The 19,681-nt window shown below is 43.8% G+C and overlaps 2 protein-coding genes across 4 annotated transcripts in view; one reads left to right on the top strand and one right to left on the bottom strand.

The window, feature by feature from the left end:
- The window catches only part of LOC103657337 (zinc finger protein 91-like), a 686,132-nt gene that overhangs the window by 297,299 nt on the left and 369,152 nt on the right, over positions 1-19,681 (top strand). The gene's annotated exons all lie outside the window — the stretch shown is intronic.
- Positions 13,162-19,681, bottom strand: part of LOC103672925 (zinc finger protein 160-like) — a 100,893-nt gene continuing 94,373 nt past the window's right edge. For all 3 annotated transcript variants that reach the window (XM_040632916.1, XM_040632915.1, XM_040632914.1), the window contains exon 8: positions 13,162-18,757. In XM_040632916.1, the coding sequence (XP_040488850.1) occupies positions 16,254-18,757 (2,504 nt within the window). In that variant the 3' untranslated portion in view covers positions 13,162-16,253. The remainder of the gene's footprint in view (positions 18,758-19,681) is intronic.

Genomic DNA, 19,681 nt, shown 5'->3' with positions numbered 1-19,681 from the left:
GCTCTCAAACACGGCACTGATCAGCCCCTCTGTTGCCCAAGAAGTCTTTCAGAATCAGTACTAAGAAACATGAAGATGTACTAAAAACACTAACTGACCTTACCGGCTGAATGAATGGGAGCTCCAGCCACTACCAGGAGATCAGGAAGGCAGCAGGACTAAGGCACCCAGGCTTGGGTTTGAGGGCAGAGTGACCTTAGGCAAGTGGCTTAATCTCCCTGAGTCCCAACTTCCTCATCTGTAAAATGCAATAAATATCTCCATGTACCTCCCATCATAGGGTGTTTTATAAGGAGTGAATTAGAGCATGTATATAAACACGAGCACAGGGCAGGCACGTCAGAAGTCTGTGCATGTTCATTTTTATAATCATTCCCTTCTACTTCCCTTAGAATAATTGTTTTTTTCTCCTTTAACCATCCCTTTGTGTAGAGGCATTTTAAGAAAAAAAAATAATTATTAATAAGTCTGACTCTGGTTGATTCAAACAAACGAGTCTGGTCCTTAGTTGCCCCACTTGGACCCTGTAGGAAAGTTTTGTCTCAAATGGGGAGCTGAGCCTTCAACATCCAGCCTTCCGTGGACTTACCCTGGGCTCCAAAGTGCACTCACCTTCTGCTCTGATCTTGTCTCCCTCATGCATTCAGAGCCTAGCAAGCATTTGCTCATACATTTACAGTTCCCTGGTCACACGTGCTGCTTCATGTCTGTGTCTTCACATATGCTGTTCCCTCTGCCTGGAATGCTGTTCCTCGCAATCAGTAATGAAACACTGTTCATCTTTTCAGGCTACTTCAAGAACCTCTTTCTCTCCCAGACCCCAGAACCATCCCTCAAAATACACATAACGTAAAATAAGCCATCTTAGCCGCGTACAGTTCAGCAGCATTCAGTACATTTCCATTTTTCAGGGGAGGAAATTGAGGTCTAGGGGAGGCAGGCGAATGGCCCAAGATCACGAGGTGAGGAGGCAGCAGAGGGAGGCCTGGAACACAGACAGCCTGAGAACTCCTTAAGGATGTGGTCTGGGTCTTTTCCTCTCTGTGCCTCTGAAGCACGGGCAGCATCCTTGGGGGAGCTTTGTGAGTGCTGGTCTGAGCGGCTATGCTATTAGCGTCTGCCTGTGCCGGTCTCCAACCCACAGGCTCATCCAGATAACGGATGATTCACACCCGTGAGCCAGACAGACAGACCCTGAGTCCCAGGACTCGAGAGCCAATGGGGAAGAGACAGGAAAAAGAAAAAAAGAAAACAAACAAACAAAAAAACAAAAAAACCTAAAACAACCTAGCCTTAGGGACCCTGGCCTTAGGGATCCCCACCTCCCTGCATGGGGCTGGGCAGCTCACCGAAATGTACTTCTCTCCACTAGCAACCTATGGAAACCCTGCTTAGCCTTCAGGCCCAGTGCAAACACTCCTCTTTGCTGTCACACTGGGGTCCCCCAGGAAGAACAGAGCTCTCCTTTCTCTCATTTCCCCTGGGTCCCTTCATTTCACGTTTGTTTCTTGTTAACTGGTATTACACATTACGATAATGTTCTTTACTTCTGTGTCTCCACGCTCCCCAAATCTGGAAGCTTCTTAAGGGTAGAGGCTGTGTCATATCTCATCTCTATTCTCTGCAGCATTTATGCTAGGCATAACAGACATGGGCGAGGAACATTTACGGTCACAGAGGGCCAGAATCCAGGCTCTCCAGCTCTGCCACATACCAGCTTCAGGACCTTCAGGAAGTTTCTCAACCTCCCAAAGCCCCGATGTCCCGCTCCGTAAAAGGGGAGTGAGAATTCAGCTGACTTAATAGGGTTGTTATGAGAATTTAATAAGCTCAAATTCACAGCTAGAACTCATTAACTACTATTATTATTAATAAGTCTTTAATAACTAATCAGAGAGCAAGAAGAGGCACAAATAGTTTTTTCCTTCAATTAACACATAAGAAGGAAATGCTTGCAAAAATGGAACAACAGGGGCACCTGGGTGGCTCAGTCAGTTGAGCATCTGCCTTCGGCTCAGGCTGGGATCATGGGGCTCCCTGCTGTGCGGGCAGCCTGCTTCTCCCTCTCCCTCTGGCCTCCACCCTGCTTGTGCTCTCTCTCTCTCAAATAAATTTAAAACAAGGAAACAACAGTATGAACACAGAGAAACATAAATAATTGGGTTTGTACTAAGTGCATACGAGATACAATCATGTGCATAATCTTCGCGTTCCTGCTATAATAGTTCCTACGGTAAGTTACACAATCCGCTCTCCATCCAGCATAGAGCAGAGACGGTCACGTTTCCGCAATCTGAACCCGGACCTTGGTCTCCCACAAGACAGCCCAAGCTGCCCCTGCCCCTTGTCACACGTTTCGCACTCACAGAAATTCCTACCACTTATCAGTGGGATTGATTCAGAAAGAACAGGCCCACGGCAAAGGTTAATTACATTGATCGTCACTTGCCCACTGAAGTCTCATTCTCCATCCAGGAGCCTATATGACCTTTTAAAAACAAAACCCAGCTCATGTTAGTCTCCTGCTTAACACTCGGCAGTAGCTTCTTCTGTAAGAGAAATAAAATCTTTACTTTTTTTTTTTTTTGTACCCACACCTACAAGTCCCTACCCAGTCTGGCTCCTCTCTAATTTATCTCCATTCTCTTCCCTGACTCTCTGGGTGCCAGCCACCTTGGCCTTCTGTCTCTTCCTCTAACACAGCAAGGACCTTTGCGTTTGATCCCTGACATTTACTGGCAAAATGTCACCTTCTTAGAGAGGCATTTCTGGACCACCAGATGGGAACTACCCCACCCCTACTAATTCCCATGTAACACTTAGCATTTGAGCTACATTATTTGTTTGCCTACGTATTATCTGACGCCTTCACTTCCCTGAATAGAAGCTCCCCGTGGGCAGGAATCTTGTCTGCCTTGCTCAACACTGTACCCGCAGCCCCTAGAACACTTCCTGGCACTTACAAATCTCTCGATACCTCTTTACTGAATGAATACATGGGGGAGGGGCGGGGGAAGCAGATTATGGTCATTTTTCACTTTTTATATTTCAGGTGAATTTCAATTTTTAATAAAGTGCACATACTATTCTGTACATTCAAAAAAGAAATAATGCCATAACAAAATAAAATTGAGATAATGAAATTAGCATAGCTGTCCAGACAGATGAAAGGAACACAAAACCTTTGCCAAGAATTGAGTATGTGGAACGCTGGCAATCCGTCTTATTTCCTCCTCCACACTGTTTACACCTGAAACACTGGCCAGTGTACTGATCTGCTTGCTAGTCAGCACACACCCCTGGACTTTTAAATAATTGTCACCTCTCCTGGTGGTGGAGATTTCCACTTCAGTCCAATCCCCCTCTCTCAGCACATTTATTTCTACCTCTGTGCTTTGCCAATGCTTTTACCTCTAGGGGCCTTTCCTCCCCGCTGTGCTGCCGCCCCCCCCCCACCCCGCCTCCCCTACCCCACCACCCCACACACACCCTGCATTTCCCCTGTCCAAAATCTTGACGATCCTTTAGGGGACGTGCAAACCTATCGTGAAACGGCTATGACCACAGACAACTGCTCCACAACAAAAGCTCCACACTTTTTCAAAAGTCTCCTTGTCTTTGTGTCTCCCTCAATTAATTACAGTTGGTTGAAAGCAATATTTTTATACATCTAACCACACTGAAATGTCACTATCCATTTTCCAACCGAGTAAAAAGAAGAAAAAACAAAACCAAATCACTGCTAGTGGGAAAATGCTGTCTAAGGTGGATGGATGGTTGGGAGCAATTGCTTGGAATCCTTTTCAAAGGAGAAAATACCAGGTGGTTTGCAAGGGTTCAAAAGCCATTCCGCCATACATTCCCATGGGGAGGAACGTGGCGTATACACCACCATCATCTGCAATTTACAAAGCAATATACACAAGCAAGAACTGACTGGTGAGCCCGGAATAACCTTCTCCCACATTGTCGGGCACCATCCGCTTATGTCCTTTTGTGACAATCATTCAGCACTATTTAGGCACTTAAAGTGTGCCAGGCTCTGTGCTAAGTGCATTATAAACATTATCTCATTTGATCCTCCTGACAGTGGGAAGTGGTCATTATGATTTTCCTGTTGGGGGAGGTTACGGAGAGGACATGACTGCTATCTGACCCAAGAGCTGGTCCCCCGAGCAACTGGAGACTCCTTGCCACCTCCTTTGTCCTTGATATGTGCAAGCATTTTCACAGTGGGAGCCGTTCCAAGGGCACAGCCTTGAAAGAGTAAGGTGTTACCGAGACCATCTGGAAATACACAGGACTGAACCCTGTTCAGGCCTCCATAAAAACTTTTTAAGGTTCTGGCAGTCAGGTATGGAGATCTACTCGTCTTGCAGCCATCTATAAATTTCCTTGTTTATTACACCTGCCAGCTATCCAGGTGGACCATCTGACTCTTCGTGGCCTCACCTTCCTTCCTTTCTGTGTATGGGGGGTAGTTTTGAATTTCACCCCGGGGAAGCTCCCAAGGTCTCAAACCAACATATCCCCATTTTACAGATGAGATAACTGACACGCAGAGAGGTTCAAGAATTTCCCACGGTGACATAGCAACAAAGTATTAGTGCTGGTTTGGACCCATTTACCCTCATTTCCAAACTCCCACTCTTTGCTACTGTACTATATGAATCTTCCATCTAAAAACTATAGTTAAAATTGAAGATAATAGTTAATACAACTTACACTGAAAATGACCGGTTCTGCAATCTTTTCCCCTCTTTTAAAATTCTTTTTAAGTGGTGCCTGGGTGGCTCAGTCGGTTAAGAGTCTGCCTTCGGCTTAAGTCATGATATCGGGCTCCTGGGATCGAGCCCCATGTAGGGATCCCTGCTCAGCGGGGAGTCTGCTTCTCCCTCTCCCTCTGCCTCTCCCCCTGCTTGTGCGCTTTCTCTTTCTCTGTCAAATAAATGAATTTTTTTTAAAAAATTCTTTTTAAGTAACACACAGTGTTTAACCTAAAATTTTTAAATATAGGTAGATGTTAAGGTAGATGTTAAAGTATGTCTTCTTTTTTAAAATTTTTATTTATTTCTAAAGTAATGTCTATGCCCAGTGTGGGGCTCAAACCCCTGACCCTGAGATCAAGAGTCTCATGCTCTACCAACTGAGCCAGCCAGGAGCTCTAAGCATAGTTTCTTTTTAATGGGCCTCTTTTTTTTTTTTTTTGCCTCCAGCATTTCATGCATTACAGCTTTCTTTTGCTTGGCAGTTGTTATTCCGTAGACTCAACAGTACTAATTTTCACACTTCATTAAGAAATAAATGGAGGTCCCACATGTTAGGATATGAATCCGCACATCCCAGGGAAGTTGAGGTGGAGTTCAAAACACCACTTGGATGAAAAAAGGTCAGGGGGCGACTGGGTGGCACAGTTGGTTAGGTCTCTGACTCTTGGTTTGGCTCAGGTCATGACCTTGGGGTTGTGGGGCTGAGCCCTGCGTTGGGCTCTGCACCAGGTGTGGAGTCTGCTGGAGATTCGCTCTCCCTCTCCCTCTGCCCCTCCAGCTCGTGCTTTCTCTCTCTAAAATAAAGAAACTTAAAAAAAAAAAAAAAAAGGTCAGGTTGCAAACAAAAGTCCAGAGATCAAATCTTTCTAAAGGTAAAAATCTCAGGGGGCGCCTGGGTGGCGCAGGGGTTGGGCATCTGCCTTCGGCTCAGGGCGTGATCCCGGCGTTGTGGGATCGAGCCCCACATCAGGCTCCTCCACTATGAGCCTGCTACTTCCTCTCCCACTCCCCCTGCTTCTGTTCCCTCTCTCGCTGGCTGTCTCTATGTCGAATAAATAAATAAAATCTTTAAAAAATAAATAAATAAAATAAAATGAAAAATTAAAAAATAAAGGTAACAATCTCAGACTTAAGATTTAAAAGGGAGACTCTGCATCAATGCTTTAAGAATATTTCAAGTTTGAATGAGAGGGGAAAAAGCAGATTTAGGGATCCATGCAGAAGGAGATCAGAAACTGTGGTCTTGTATGTGAACAGGAAGTAAATGTCAGAGTCTTTCATGGCTTAGAACAGAGAAGAAGAAGTCTTTCTGCCAGGCTCTTAACACTTTGCAGCCTAAGACTCAGAAGGATAAAAATTCCAGGAGCTAAAATGGTATAAAGTAGGTGTTCGGTGCGATTTTCCTGTACGTTTGAAAACTGTCCTAATAAAATGGCGAGAAAATAAAAAATAAATAAATAAATAAATAAAATGCTTTCAGTGATTATTTTCAGCATGGACTAGTGGGGGTTTCTAGAATTTACAAATGCTCTTTTAGAGAATATGAACCTATAAAAATTGGTGTGGGTCCTTGGGTTCAAAGACATTTTTCTGTAAATATAACTGACTTAGAAGGGGATTCTCCTCCAACGCCCCCCAGAATGTTTTGACCCTTGACCTCTTCCTGTAGAAGGGATTTCATTACTGGTAACTGTACCAAGTTTGGATTGATCTGACATAACACCCGTCCTGCCCTTCCCTCCCCCCAAGACATTCCCAGTCAGTCGTACTAGAAATGCTCAGGGCCACAGCTTCTGTACTTATCTGCTCTTTCTTTGAAATACCAGGTGAAAGGATCCTTATGCTATTGAGACATATGTTGGGGTGACAACATATGCTCTGTCAGTAGGTAAATGTGTACTTTTCATAACTAACTGCCACAGACTTTTCCAAAGGGAATGTACGTTGTTCACTCCCATCAGCAATACATGAGCATTCTAATTCCTCAACAAGCTCCCTGAAGTCTGGTGTGAACCTTTCTCTTTATCTTTCCCATTCTAGAAAATACAGGGTCTTTCTCTCGGCAAAAAATGAAGCGGTCTTCCTACAGCTGTCCTGGTGACTGAACTGAAACCATGTAAACACATAAAGCTGAACAAAAATCAAAATGGTCACATTAAAACATCAGCAAGCCTTGATATTAAACTAGGGATCCTTTTCCCTCTCTTCTCCAACCTTCCGCTATCGCCTCCTAGCCTTTCCTTTCCAGCACCGGGTCCCACCCTGAAAAGGCGATGGACACAGCTAGCAGCACAGACACAATTCCGGGTGGAACCAGCTAGATCCTGTAGGGATTTCACGACAAATACCCCACCCCTGCCTCTGGGGGGCTTGCAGTTTTGAAAGCCCTGACCTGCTGCAGCCTCTCTTGCTGGCGAAGTAATTAACCTGTTGTTCCTCTTGATCCCCAGCTCCAGCTTCACGTTCTATTTTGGCTCCGAAGCAGGGAGGTCAGGTTTTCACAGCAGAATGTGAAGAAGAGGAACATGTTTTTCTTCCTCCATTCTCAATTCCTTGGCCACTCTAATACGTAAGTGGACATAAGACAGATTCACAAGGGAAAAAGAAAGTGATGTCTTACTTAGGGGAGACTCAGAGACATGAGGCTCAAGGACAGGCAACTGATGCCTACAGGCCACTGTGACTTAAGAAGGGGTTGGGGATTTAGCATTTCAGAAAGGGGCAAGGATACGCACAGGAGAAAGGAGAGCAAATGTGTGTCCAACAATAGTTTGCCAAGCAGGCAGGCAAGCCTATATGGTCCAGAGTTATTCTGAGTCATTCGTGCTCTTCCGGATAGAGTTCCCCCATCTCACTTATTGATGGTGTATCATCAGCCTCACAAAACAATGAGACCCTTGCAGTTGCAGTAACAGAATACACCTAGAACACCTTGTCAAAGTCCTTTGAAGTCCTGCCAATGCCCTTCCAGCCAACTTAGTCGGCTTCATATGTAGCAAGGCACCTTTAGCCTGGGTCACTGATGAATCACATCGTCCTTTCGTATATCTACAGATGACGCATTTGTTCCTTAGAAGGCCTTGCGGCCAAACTCTCCGGCACGAGCTCGCCCTGGGCACCATCATACCCTGCTCAGCACCTCCTTCATGTCTACAAGGAGCCGCCGGAGTGCAGTTCATACAGCATAAAATCGTGAAATGTGTAAAACGAAGTGGCAATCTAGGTAATGACAAAAGAAATCCAAATAAATACCAGAGAGTCACAGCGGAATGGACTAAGCCTGCACCACTTTTACAATAGTAATATGGTCCGGATTTTCCGTGGAAACTTGCAGGATTCTAAATATTATGTCATCATTTTTTTTCCCTTTACACAAAAGGAACCTGCGTGAGTTTGAGAGCTTTATCTCGGTCATTCCAATGTGGCCACCCGTAGGTCATAGTTTCTAAGCGGAATCCCAGATACCTAGGCGGCTGGTGGCTTGAAACATTTTCTCCATGGTCTGGATAGAGACTTTTCAAGCTTCACTGAGAGTCCAGAGGTGTTTCCACTGGCAACCTTGGCCCTGTGAGTGGCTTCTAGGCCATTACCGTCAGTCGTAGGACTCCAGGTGGGCGAAGCATGAAGCTCCTATCCCACATTGCATCGGCCCCTCCAGCATCCTGTGCCAGATTCTACCTGAGCTGGTAAATATCACAGTCCCTACGTAGGTACGAGACAAGAAGAACCACTAATACTTCACAAACATTATAGACTTCGGATCCTGTTCTGATACACGCGGTGAGGAACACACAGACTTCCTCTGTACAGAATTCAGACGTGCCACAGAACTTTTGTGTTTAGGGCTCATTATGGTTGTTACTCTGTGGGTGCGAAGGCCGAAGGGTCAACCCTCTCCTGGACAAATATCTCCCCTAAATCTTCTCTGAGATCACAGCTATGACCCCAAGCACTCTTCTCCTTGGGAGCACCTTTGGGACTTTTTAGACCCTTTGTAAAATCACTGGAATTGTTCTCTTTCCATTAGACTGTGTGAGGGAAGTGAACAACTCGGGCTTCATGCGTACTTCCCAAATGCCAGCCCCTTTTTTCTCTTGAGTGACAGTCACTGTGCATTCAGGCTCTTCCGTGTATCCTGGAGGAATTCCAAACCTTTCTCATCTCATGAGAAAACTGAATTGTTTTTCTCCATGTCAACCGTGTATATATTCATGCCTCACAGAGGGTTATGTACAATGACAAGCCAGTCAATTGTAGCTAAAACTGTAAGATAGAGAAGCTATGCCAGCAGTAAATAATAAACCATAGACATACGATGAGTCCTATTATAATACTATATGATTATCCATATAATTTTGATGCATATATGGTCCCAGGAGATAAGGTCAGAATCTAACCAGCAGTGTAACATTGTCTCCTGACGGAATGAGATGTTCAAAATACATTTGAATGTGTATTTCAGTATCAGATATTACATTGGTCAAACATGTACTTGGGTGTGGGTTGTGAAGACGGCTCCACAAACATGGTTAACAAATTTGTTGCTCCTTCAAGAACCTGGTGCCCCTCACATTCACTGCAGAATCTCTAAGTAACAACAGGAATAGTGATTCAAACTTACCACACTACGTCCTGCGTTACTGCAAACTCAGGAGGGAAGAAGACCATTCACAGTGCAAGGCTAAGACCCACTGAAACACCTACAGTCATGACCACAAGCACAGCTAGTTGTAACCTGTACTCACTGGAGTAGAGGCATCTTACTTCAGGGAGCCCTGCTCAGGGACAGGAAACAGCAGACACATATCCTGCATCTGAGGATAAGGCTCCATCAGGAAAGATCCATGCTCTACCTGATGGCCCAGCCTAAGTCTCACCTTCCCGGTTAACTGAATCCCTATGGGAACAGACTGGGAGTGAGAAGAGTGGGTGAGAGACTCTGAGGGAAATCTGATGCATCCATCATCTGCATGTATGTATTTGGTGAATTTTCATGTGGACTATCAGGGCATATCCCAAGAATGGAAGGTGGGGTGCTCTGTGTTCTCTTGGAAGCACTGTTTTAACTAGAAAGGCAAAACTGAAAATGAAGTTCTAAGTATTTTCTTCTCTTTGATCCGAGTCTGAACCTCAGGATAGTGGGAATGCCAACTCGGGCCCCCCAGAAAACGAACTCTGTTCTCTAGACTGTTCTGCGGAGGGAGGATCAGGAATTGGCAGTGGAGCCCTGGAGGGCAGTTCTGTGGTCTGAGGTCATTTTCCACATTATTTGAACTGACAAATCTGTCTGAGGCGGTGGAAGCCGCCTTTACCAGAGGGACTATTCCCAGTGGGAATTCTGGAGTAGCTGAGCTCTGTGCCCACAATATTAGGGCCCAAAGTCTGGAACAGGAACCCGGGGACCTCAGAAGGTCCTCTGCAGAGGTGGGACTGATGGGCGCCTTGTGAGTTCCTATTCCACAGCGTGATGGTGGATGTCCAGTCCCTGATCCCCACCTGCTCTGGGGTCCTCTGCATGAACACAGGTGCCTGACTCAGGACCGTGAAGGGCTGGCTCACCTGCGTTCTCCTCCTCCCCACGTGCAAAGCTTGGGTAACAGGAAAGGCAGAAACCGGAAAAGCCATCCAGAACTCTGGGTGTGATAAAAATGTCGCTCAGTGGGACGACTAGTCTGTCCACAGCCTCTGGCCCCAGCTTGTCTAAACTGGGAACTCAGATGCCTGGGTTTGGTTGAGACGCTACTGGAGGCGGTCCTCCGGAGACCTGAGGTGGTGAAGGGAAGAGCACAAGATGGCCGACTGCGGCCCTGAAAAGGGCTGTGTGTGTCACAAGTCCTTCGTGCGCATGGGCAGCACTCGGTGGATACATTCCTGCCCACGCGCAGTGAGCGATCATCACCAACGGTGAGGCCTGGGCTTGCTGGTCAGAGAGTCGCAGTGGTGTGCTGTGCGCATGTGCACAAGTGGGAGGAGCGGGACAGGGAAACCTGTAACGTTGAGTCTTCCACTCTCTTACACCGTAGGGACGATGTTTAGGCCACAGGAGAAAGTGCTCAAGATGAAACGTGGTCCTGTGTGCTGGTAACAGATGAACGGACGTACCTTCAAATTTTGAAGACTTACTTTGACCAGCGAATTGTTTCTTCAAACGGTTAGGAATGCTCCTCGTGGGGGAGGTTGCAGTGAGGTGTTCACAGACACACTACGGAAGGAAAGCAAGGCCAGTATCTGCTGGGCTGCACCTGAAGCAGATGCCTCTTTCTGGAAGGCCTAGTTGACTGGATCGGTTGAGTTCCTTTTCCTCCATTCTAGCACATTGACTGAATATGTGGGCTGCTTGCAGACACTACAGACAGTAGAGTCACGGGAGTCTAATGGCCTCCCTGTCATTGCTTTGTCTAATGGCCTCCCTGTCATTGCTTTAACAGTGGAAACACAGTTGGTAGGATACTACCTTTCTTAGTTTTGTTTTGGTATTTGATTTACAAGGCTAGGTCAACAATGGTCCCCTCACTGTAAGAACGCAGTCACAGGGTGCTGGGGTGGCTCACTTGGTAGACCTCTGTCTTGGGCTCAGGTCAGGATGTTGTGGTTCTGGATTCGAGACCCGCTTCTGGCTCCCAGCTCATCAGCAAGTCTGTTTCCCCCTCCATCTCTGACCCTCCCACCTAATCCTGCTCTCTCTCAAATAAACATTCTTAAAAAAAAAAAAAAAATCATGACGGTGCAACAATCTCATGTCCCAGAACCACACAGTTAAGTCAGCTGTGTACAAATCAAACATCGACATTTCATGATGTGGGTCCTAACCAGAGACAGATGCATTTAACTACGTATGTGCATCAACAAGGGGCGTTTCTGCAAGGGTGTCCTATTGACAATTACCACGGGAAATGTTTTGGGAATGCAGTAAATCCATTTGTACTAATAGGAAAACACTGCCATCATATAGCATTGGTTTAGGAAAACAATTCAATGAAGTATGTGACAATATTTACCGACACTGAAGCAACACCAGAGTATTTTAGTGCCTATGTGTTAGACAATTCCAAATGGAATTTCACATCTACTCTGAAATTGAAGGAGGAGGAGGGTACACCTCAAACTGACCAGCTGTTAGGTCTAAGGATCAAGCGATCACTGCTGGGGACTACTAAGGGGGATTTTTATTTTATTTAACTATTTTCCAAGTTTGTATTGTCTCATTTTTATTTTACAGTTCAAGTTATGCCTATGTGTAGATGTTTTCTCTCTCTACCGTAACCAATTTTCACACACTTAGGAGCTAATAAAGAACACTCTATTCTTTATATGCTTGGCTAAGTTTTCTGTTTAGGGTCCAACAAGGTCAAAATCAAGGTTTCATGAGGGATTGGACCGTCTGTGTACCCTGTAGCAGGGAATCTACCTCAAGGACTCCTGAGACTGTTAAGGGCAACCATCACCTTCTCCCTGTTGATACGTATCCTCTCCATGGTCACACATTGTCAACAGTATCCCCAGAGAGAGAAAACATCAACTCTCATTGTTGACTCACACTTTTACCTGTGTATTCCATCAAAAAGCTCACTGAGTATTTTATGTAAGTCTGGTTATTGCCTCATGAACTGAAATTACAAACAGCAGTGAATTGTGAATCAAATACAAATCAGGGAATTAGTGAGAATGAATGAATGAGTGACCTCCTGGAACTCCATCACCCAGAGCTCTACCCGTCCTCGCCCTCTGCCTCTATGCCACATGGTGACCTGAATCTCCACAATCTGTGGATATCCATGAACCCTAGCACTCTGCCTCCAATGACCCCTCTAGGCTTCCTCATGCTCTTCCACATTCATATTGTGCATTTTAGACTTTTACACCAGTAAACCCCTCTTCACCTAATTCTAGAGCCCTTAGTCCAAAATCCATTGTCCTGGAATATTCCATTCTTTCCTCCTCATCCGTGGTCATTTATCTCCCCTCCACCCCATCATTCTAATAACTTCAGCCCATTTATTGTGTCTTTTATATCCACTGCCCTCAGTATCTCAGCCATCATTTACCAGGACACCTTAGTTTCCTCATGGCCCCACACCCATTATGCTCAACCCTATGCTCCCTTTTTCCCATGGGCCCTTAAGCCTATTGATGCGCACCCTCTCCCAGCTGTGAACATCCCCTCCACCCACATTAAACCCTGTGTCCATTATGTTCCCCAGGCATCAAATTTTCCCCCACCATTCATCTCTGCTCAGACCACTGGACACCCCACGCCTCCATTCACAAGCAACTATCCCCCTTCCACTCCGATGTTCTTTTTTTTTTTTTCAAAGATTTTATTTATTTATTTGACAGAGATAGAGACACCCAGCGAGTGAGGGAAAACAAGCAGGGGAATGGGAGAGTAAGAAGCGAGGTACCTGATGTGGGCTCGATCCCAGACGCCGGATACGACATCACCCGAAGGCAAATGCTTCATGAGTGAGACACCCAAGCGCCCCCCCCACCCCTATGTTCTTTCACCATTCCTAGGCAATAAGCTTTGTCTGCCTTTTACCCACCAGTGCCTTTGATCTCCTTTTTGCCAAGTAATTCATCACCCATTATCCCCTTCCCCTCCATTTTTCCTCCACCCTTTCATTCTCTCAACACATATATGCCTCATCGCCTTAATATCCCTGCATACACCCACCCCCAACCTTCAAACCTGTAGTGCACTTTAATCCCTCAGTGACAGTTAACTCCCTACTGCCTTCCAGCCCTGTTGTGGGTTACAAAGAAAGCCTCAGATAAACATGCTCACCTCTTCTTCCTCAGTACCCGTAACTGTAACCTCCTTCGGCAATAAGATCTTTGCAGATGTAGTCAAGCTAAAATGAGGTCATACTGGATTCAGGTAAACCCGAATTCAATGACTGCAGTCCTACTGAGACGAGGGAATTTAGACACACACACAACACTGTGTGCTGATGAAGCCAGAGACAGAGATCCAGCCGAGGAAGATCAAGGAGAGCTGACAGTGCCCAGAAGTCAGAAAGAGGAAAGACTCCATTGCACAGATAAAGTGTGGCTCTGCCAACAGCATGACCTCAGCCACCTAAGAACTTCCAGAAGTGAGAACCAGAATGTGGGGGCTCGTTTAGCCCCCCCAGTTGTGCTAATTTGTTCCAGGAGCCCTAGAAAACTAACACAAGTTCTGTCCTCTTCCCCTGTGGCTGTTCCCCCAAACCCCACACTCTGTGCACTCCGCTAATCCCTGTGGCTTCACCTTCCCCCACTGCATCACTATGCAATGTTTCATAGCAAGACGGTAGACAATCGAATACTGTGGGACACATTTATGAGCCTGGATGGGTTATGTCTGAGAAACTACTGGCTACTTGGTACAGTCAATTGCCAAGATTTTCACTGCACCTGTTTTTCCACACACGTCAGAATCTGAAAGCAATAGGTCTCTCTCAAGTTGTTGTCCACTGCTGTTTTTTCCAACTCGAGAAATTCTAGACAGAGAAGTGGTTCTGAAAGTATCTAGTTGTTTTGAGGTAAGTGGACTGTCACCACCAAGATTTATGAAATAGGTGTTGCTTTTGAACATGGTAAGTACCACCAAGTGACATCATCCTCCTCATCCTGTACTTCCAAAACCAAAATGGGCGAAAATCCTTTTTGACATTCTGCCAAACACCATATAATTAAAAACGCTGCAGAAAGTCAGCCCCTAATTTTACAATGGCCTTTGCCATGTTCTACTACTCTCTCTGGTTAAAGTTTAAGTTGACTGATGCAAGCATGGCTATCCTGCTTTCTTTTGGATTCCCTTTGCATAGAATATCTTTTTCCACACCTGCACTTTCAGTCTGATTGTGTTCTTATAGCTGAAGTGAAGGCGCTTGGGTGTCTCAGTCGATTAAGTGTCTGCCTTCGGCTCAGGTCATGATCCAGGAGTCCCCAGATGGAGTCCAATATCGGGCTCCAAGCTCATCAGGGAGTCTGCTTCTCCCTCTGACCCTGGCCCCTCTCAGGCTCTCTCGTTTTCTCTGTTCTTTCTCAATGAAATAATAATAATAATAGCTTTTTTAAAAATGACATGAGTCTCTTGATGAGTGTATAACGTTGGGTCTTGTATTTCTTTCCATTCAGGCAATCTGTATCTTTGGCTTGGAGAACTTAGTCCCTTTATAGGTAAAGCAAGGAAAACACAAGTATGAAGTTACTGCTGTCATTCTTATGTTTTCTGGCTGTGTAGAATTATTTGACTCTTTCTTATTCATTGGCTATCTTTGTGAATTGATGATTTTCTGAAAGGGTATACTTAGATTATTTTCTCCCTCCCCATTCTGTATCTACTACTACATTTTTCATTTTCTGAGTACCATGAGGCTTAAGGAAGACATCATCTAGGAGTCTATTTGACCTTCTTACCAGCTTCATTTTGCATACTAAAACACTTTCACAACTCCGGCAACTCTTTGAAAAAGTGGCTGTACAACCGTATCTCATTTTACGAAAAACATAGCTGTTCTCTGATATGTATGAAGATTTCTTCATTTCCACCACATCAATTCATACTTTCCCACGATTACTATTATGAACATGAATCACAGTTGACTGTACAGCCATCTCTTTTCCCTAAAGACCAATTAGTAACACATTTAACATGTAATAGTCACAAATTGTTTTACTTCTAATAAATGAAGAATGACGTTCTCACCACCCACTTCATGATGACCTATTCAATGTCAGAAGCACAAATAGAATATCCATTTAGATTTCTTTCATATACTGTATGTTCTTTTGTCCTTCATCTTCCATGCAAGAGAGATATGCACAGATCCCACCTAAGCAAGAAGGGCATCTCTTATCCTTGACCCAACAATCACCTACGTACTTTCACAAAACCACCAGGAAAACCTGAATTTTCTGAAAAGTTGAGAGAGTAGAAACACAGTGACATTCCAAAGTCACAAATCTCATATATGGTCAATGGAAATGCATGCACACTGAAATTACACCCATGCAAATATCCCTCCCTTCCATCTGTTGAAGTAGAATAGCATACACATTGTCTAACTGACTAACCTTGTATTATGCCTTCTGAGGTGATATCTGAAGTGAGTAACTCATGTACTGCTTTCTACTGTGAATTCTATGACATATATCGGACATTTGATGTCAATTAAATACGTTTCTATCTTTCTACATAGTCTATCCTTCAAGTCACTTTTCTTCTCTGAACTCTCTGATGATGATTTCTAAAATAAGACAACGTCTTTCCTCATTATCGTTGTACATCTTGAACCAAGACTGCATTTTTGATACAAAAAAAGGATTGAATTCCACTAAGAGGCTTTGCCGCTTTCTTGATGTCTTACAGTTTAGCTCCAGTATGATTAATGATGAGATTCAGCAAGTTATGACTTCCAGCTAGAGGTCTGTCACATTCTTTCATTTGTAGTATTTTCCCTCAGTATGAACTCTATGATGCTGATGTGGAGTTAGGGCTCAACAGTCCTCCCAAATTCTCTCACAGTCTTCAAATTTATTAACACTAGCCCCATTATGAATTCTGAAATGTACGGAAAGGCATGATTTCTGCTTAAAGGTCTTGCCACATTCTGTACATTTGTAAGATTTCTCTCCAGTATGAATTCTGTGATGTGTAGTGAGGCTTGATTTGTAGGAAAAGGCCTTGCCACATTCTTTACATTTATACATTTTCTCTCCAGTATGAGTATTTATATGCTGAGTAAGGTTTGAGGGCTGTTTAAAGGATTTGCCACATTCCTTACATTTGTAAGGTGTCTCTCCAGTATGAATTCTGTGATGCCTAATGAGGTTTGTTTTGTAGAAAAAGGCCTTACCGCATTCTATACATTTGTAAGTTTTCTCTCCAGTATGAATTCTGTGATGTGTAGTGAGGCTTGATTTGTAGGAAAAGGCCTTGCCACATTCATTACATTTATACATCTTCTCTCCAGTATGAGTATTTACATGCTCAGTAAGTTTTGGGAGCTGGTTAAAGGTTTTGCCACATTCTTTACATCTGTAAGGTGTCTCTCCAGTGTGAATTCTCTCATGGATGTTAAGGTACGATTTGTGCTGAAAGGTTTTGCCACATTCTTTACATTGGTAAGATTTCTCTCCAGTATGAATTCTGTGATGTGTAGTGAGGTATGTTTTGTGGGAAAAGGCCTTGCCACATTCTTTACATTTATATATTTTCTCTCGACTATGAGTGTTTATATGCTGATTAAGGTTTGAGTGCTGTTTAAAGGTTTTGCCACATTCTTTACATTTATAAGGTGTCTCTCCAGTATGAATTCTCTCATGGATTTTAATGGATGATTTGTACTGAAAGGCTTTGCCGCATTCTTTACATTTGTAAGGTTTCTCTCCAGTATGAATTCTGTGATGTGTAGTGAGGTTTGCTTTGTGAAAAAAGGCCTTACCGCATTCTTTACATTTGTAAGGTTTCTCTCCAGTATGAATTCTCTCATGCCTTTTAAGGTTTCCTTTATGCTTAAGGGCCTTGCCACATTCTTTACATTTGTAAGGTCTCTCTCCAGTATGAATTCTGTGATGTGTCGTGATGTTTGTTTTGTGGAAAAAGGCCTTGCCACCTTCTTTACATTTATACATTTTCTCGTGAGTATGAGTATTTATATGCTGAGTAAGGTTTGGGAGCTGTTTAAAGATTTTGCCACATTCTTTACATTTGTAATATGTCTCTACAGTATGAATTCTGTGATGTGTAGTCAGGTTTTTTTTGTGGAAAAAGACCTTGCCACATTCTTTACATTTATACATTTTCTCTCGAGTATGAGTATTTATATGCTGAGTAAGCTTTGAGAGCTCTTTAAAGGCCTTGCCACATTCTTTACATTTGTAAGGTTTCTCTCCACTATGAATTCTGTGATGGGTAGTAAGGTGTGATTTCTGGATAAAGGCCTTGCCACATTCTTTACATTTGTAAGGTTTCTCTCCACTATGAATTCTGTGATGGGTAGTAAGGTGTGATTTCTGGATAAAGGCCTTGCCACATTCTTTACATTTGTAAGGTTTCTCTCCAGTATGAATTCTGTGATGGTTTCTAAGGTGTGATTTCTGGATAAAGGCCTTGCCGCATTCTATACATTGGTAAGGTTTCTCTCCACTACACATTGTCTTACGTATACGTGTTCTTGATGACTCACTACACACGTTCCCAGGCTTATCATATCCGTATGGTTTCTTTCCCACATGAATTCTCTGATGATCGCTCACGCTGGAGGACTGGTTAAAATCTCGTTCACATTCGTTACCTTTATAGAGATTCTCCCTTGTATGCATAGTGTGATTTATATCGTTGGATCTTGCATCGATGAATTCCACACACTTAATATGTTCGAAATGGTTCTCTCGAAAATGAGTCCTCAGATCTTTATTAACATTTGAGCCTTGATCAAACGTTTTCTCACACTCACTGCCTGGAGCAACTCCGCCTCCACTGAAAATGCTCTGATAATTTTCTAGGGTTGAGTTCTCGGTGAAGGACTTCTCAAGTGGACCCCACGTAGCAGTTGTTTCTTCATTTTGAAATCTCTGAAGTTCAGAAATATTTGACTGAAAGGCCAATCCAGTCCTCTCTTCAACACTGTTCAAATCATTATTTTCAGCATGGACTAGGTAATTTTCCAGATTTTCCACATTCTCCTTCCACGCATATGTACGTTTGAAGAGTTGATTGGAGCTTTTGCTTACACACACACCCTGCATTGCGGAAACAGCGGACTTCAAAAGGAAGGGTTTACAAAATGTTTCATATCCCTCACCATCTTGGGCAGTAAGAGTCTTGTTATGGGCAGTACTCTCAATTTGGACATATCCATTACAATCATGATCCCAGTCTATTGTTAAGTGTAACTTCTCAAGGACGCTATGTTGATAATGACCCACTAACACATTTTGAAATGAAGCTTCTTTGCACGGCTCTGGCTGGAAGCTCAGGCTGCCATGTGAAGATACCGCTGAAAGATTGAATAACAGAAAACTCAAGTCATTCCATGCTGCTACCTTCAGACGAATACACTGATGACGTCTAATATACAACCATAAAATCAATCAAAGAGCGTCAGCAAGACAGCTGAGAAGGAATCATCAGGACTTCATTTCTCCATGGACACATAAACTTGCACACAACATACTGACCACATTGCTAAACAGATGATTCTGTAGTACTGTCATGATATAACACAAATCCTCTCCTCTCCCTCAAAGAATCAGGAAAAACCATTATGAGCCCACAAGCAGAAGAAGGTGGAATTTGTTTAAACACTTATTTGAGAGAGAGACAGACAGATAGACAGAGGGAGAGCATGAGAGGGAGGATACCTAAAGGAGAGGGCAAGCACATTCTCATCAGAGCTGAGAGCCAATACGGACTTCAATCCCACGACTCTGAGATCATGATCTGAGCAGAAGTCAAAGACTTAACTGACCGAGCCATCCGGGCCAGTAGAAGAAAGGAAATGTAAACATAAAACAGAAATGAACAAAATAGAATTTAGCAAAAATAGGGAAATATCAACAATAGGCAGATTTGGTTTTCAGAAAAAAACAAAAATCAAAATTGAAAGACCTATAAGGAAATCAAGTAAGAATGAAAAGGAAGACCGACTAAAATCGGAAGCCTTGAAAGCAGACACATTATCACTGATACCAGAGAAATAAAAATAAATATGAAGCAACATTACAAAATTGTATGCCAAGAAACAGGTACCAAAAAATACCAAAACCATAACAAGCAGGACTCCATCCTGAAGAAATATTTTTAAAAACCTCCACTGATCGACAACTACTCAGGAGATGGAAAAGTAATTTTTAAAAAGGCCCAACAAAGAAAACTCGCGGGCCAGAAGACTTCACTGGATAATTCATACAAATATATAATG

Source organism: Ursus maritimus, unplaced genomic scaffold (genome assembly GCF_017311325.1).
Source record: "Ursus maritimus isolate PB19 unplaced genomic scaffold, ASM1731132v1 scaffold_19, whole genome shotgun sequence".
NCBI classification, from domain to species: Eukaryota; Metazoa; Chordata; class Mammalia; order Carnivora; family Ursidae; genus Ursus; species Ursus maritimus.
This window is presented reverse-complemented; position numbering and strand designations above follow the sequence as displayed.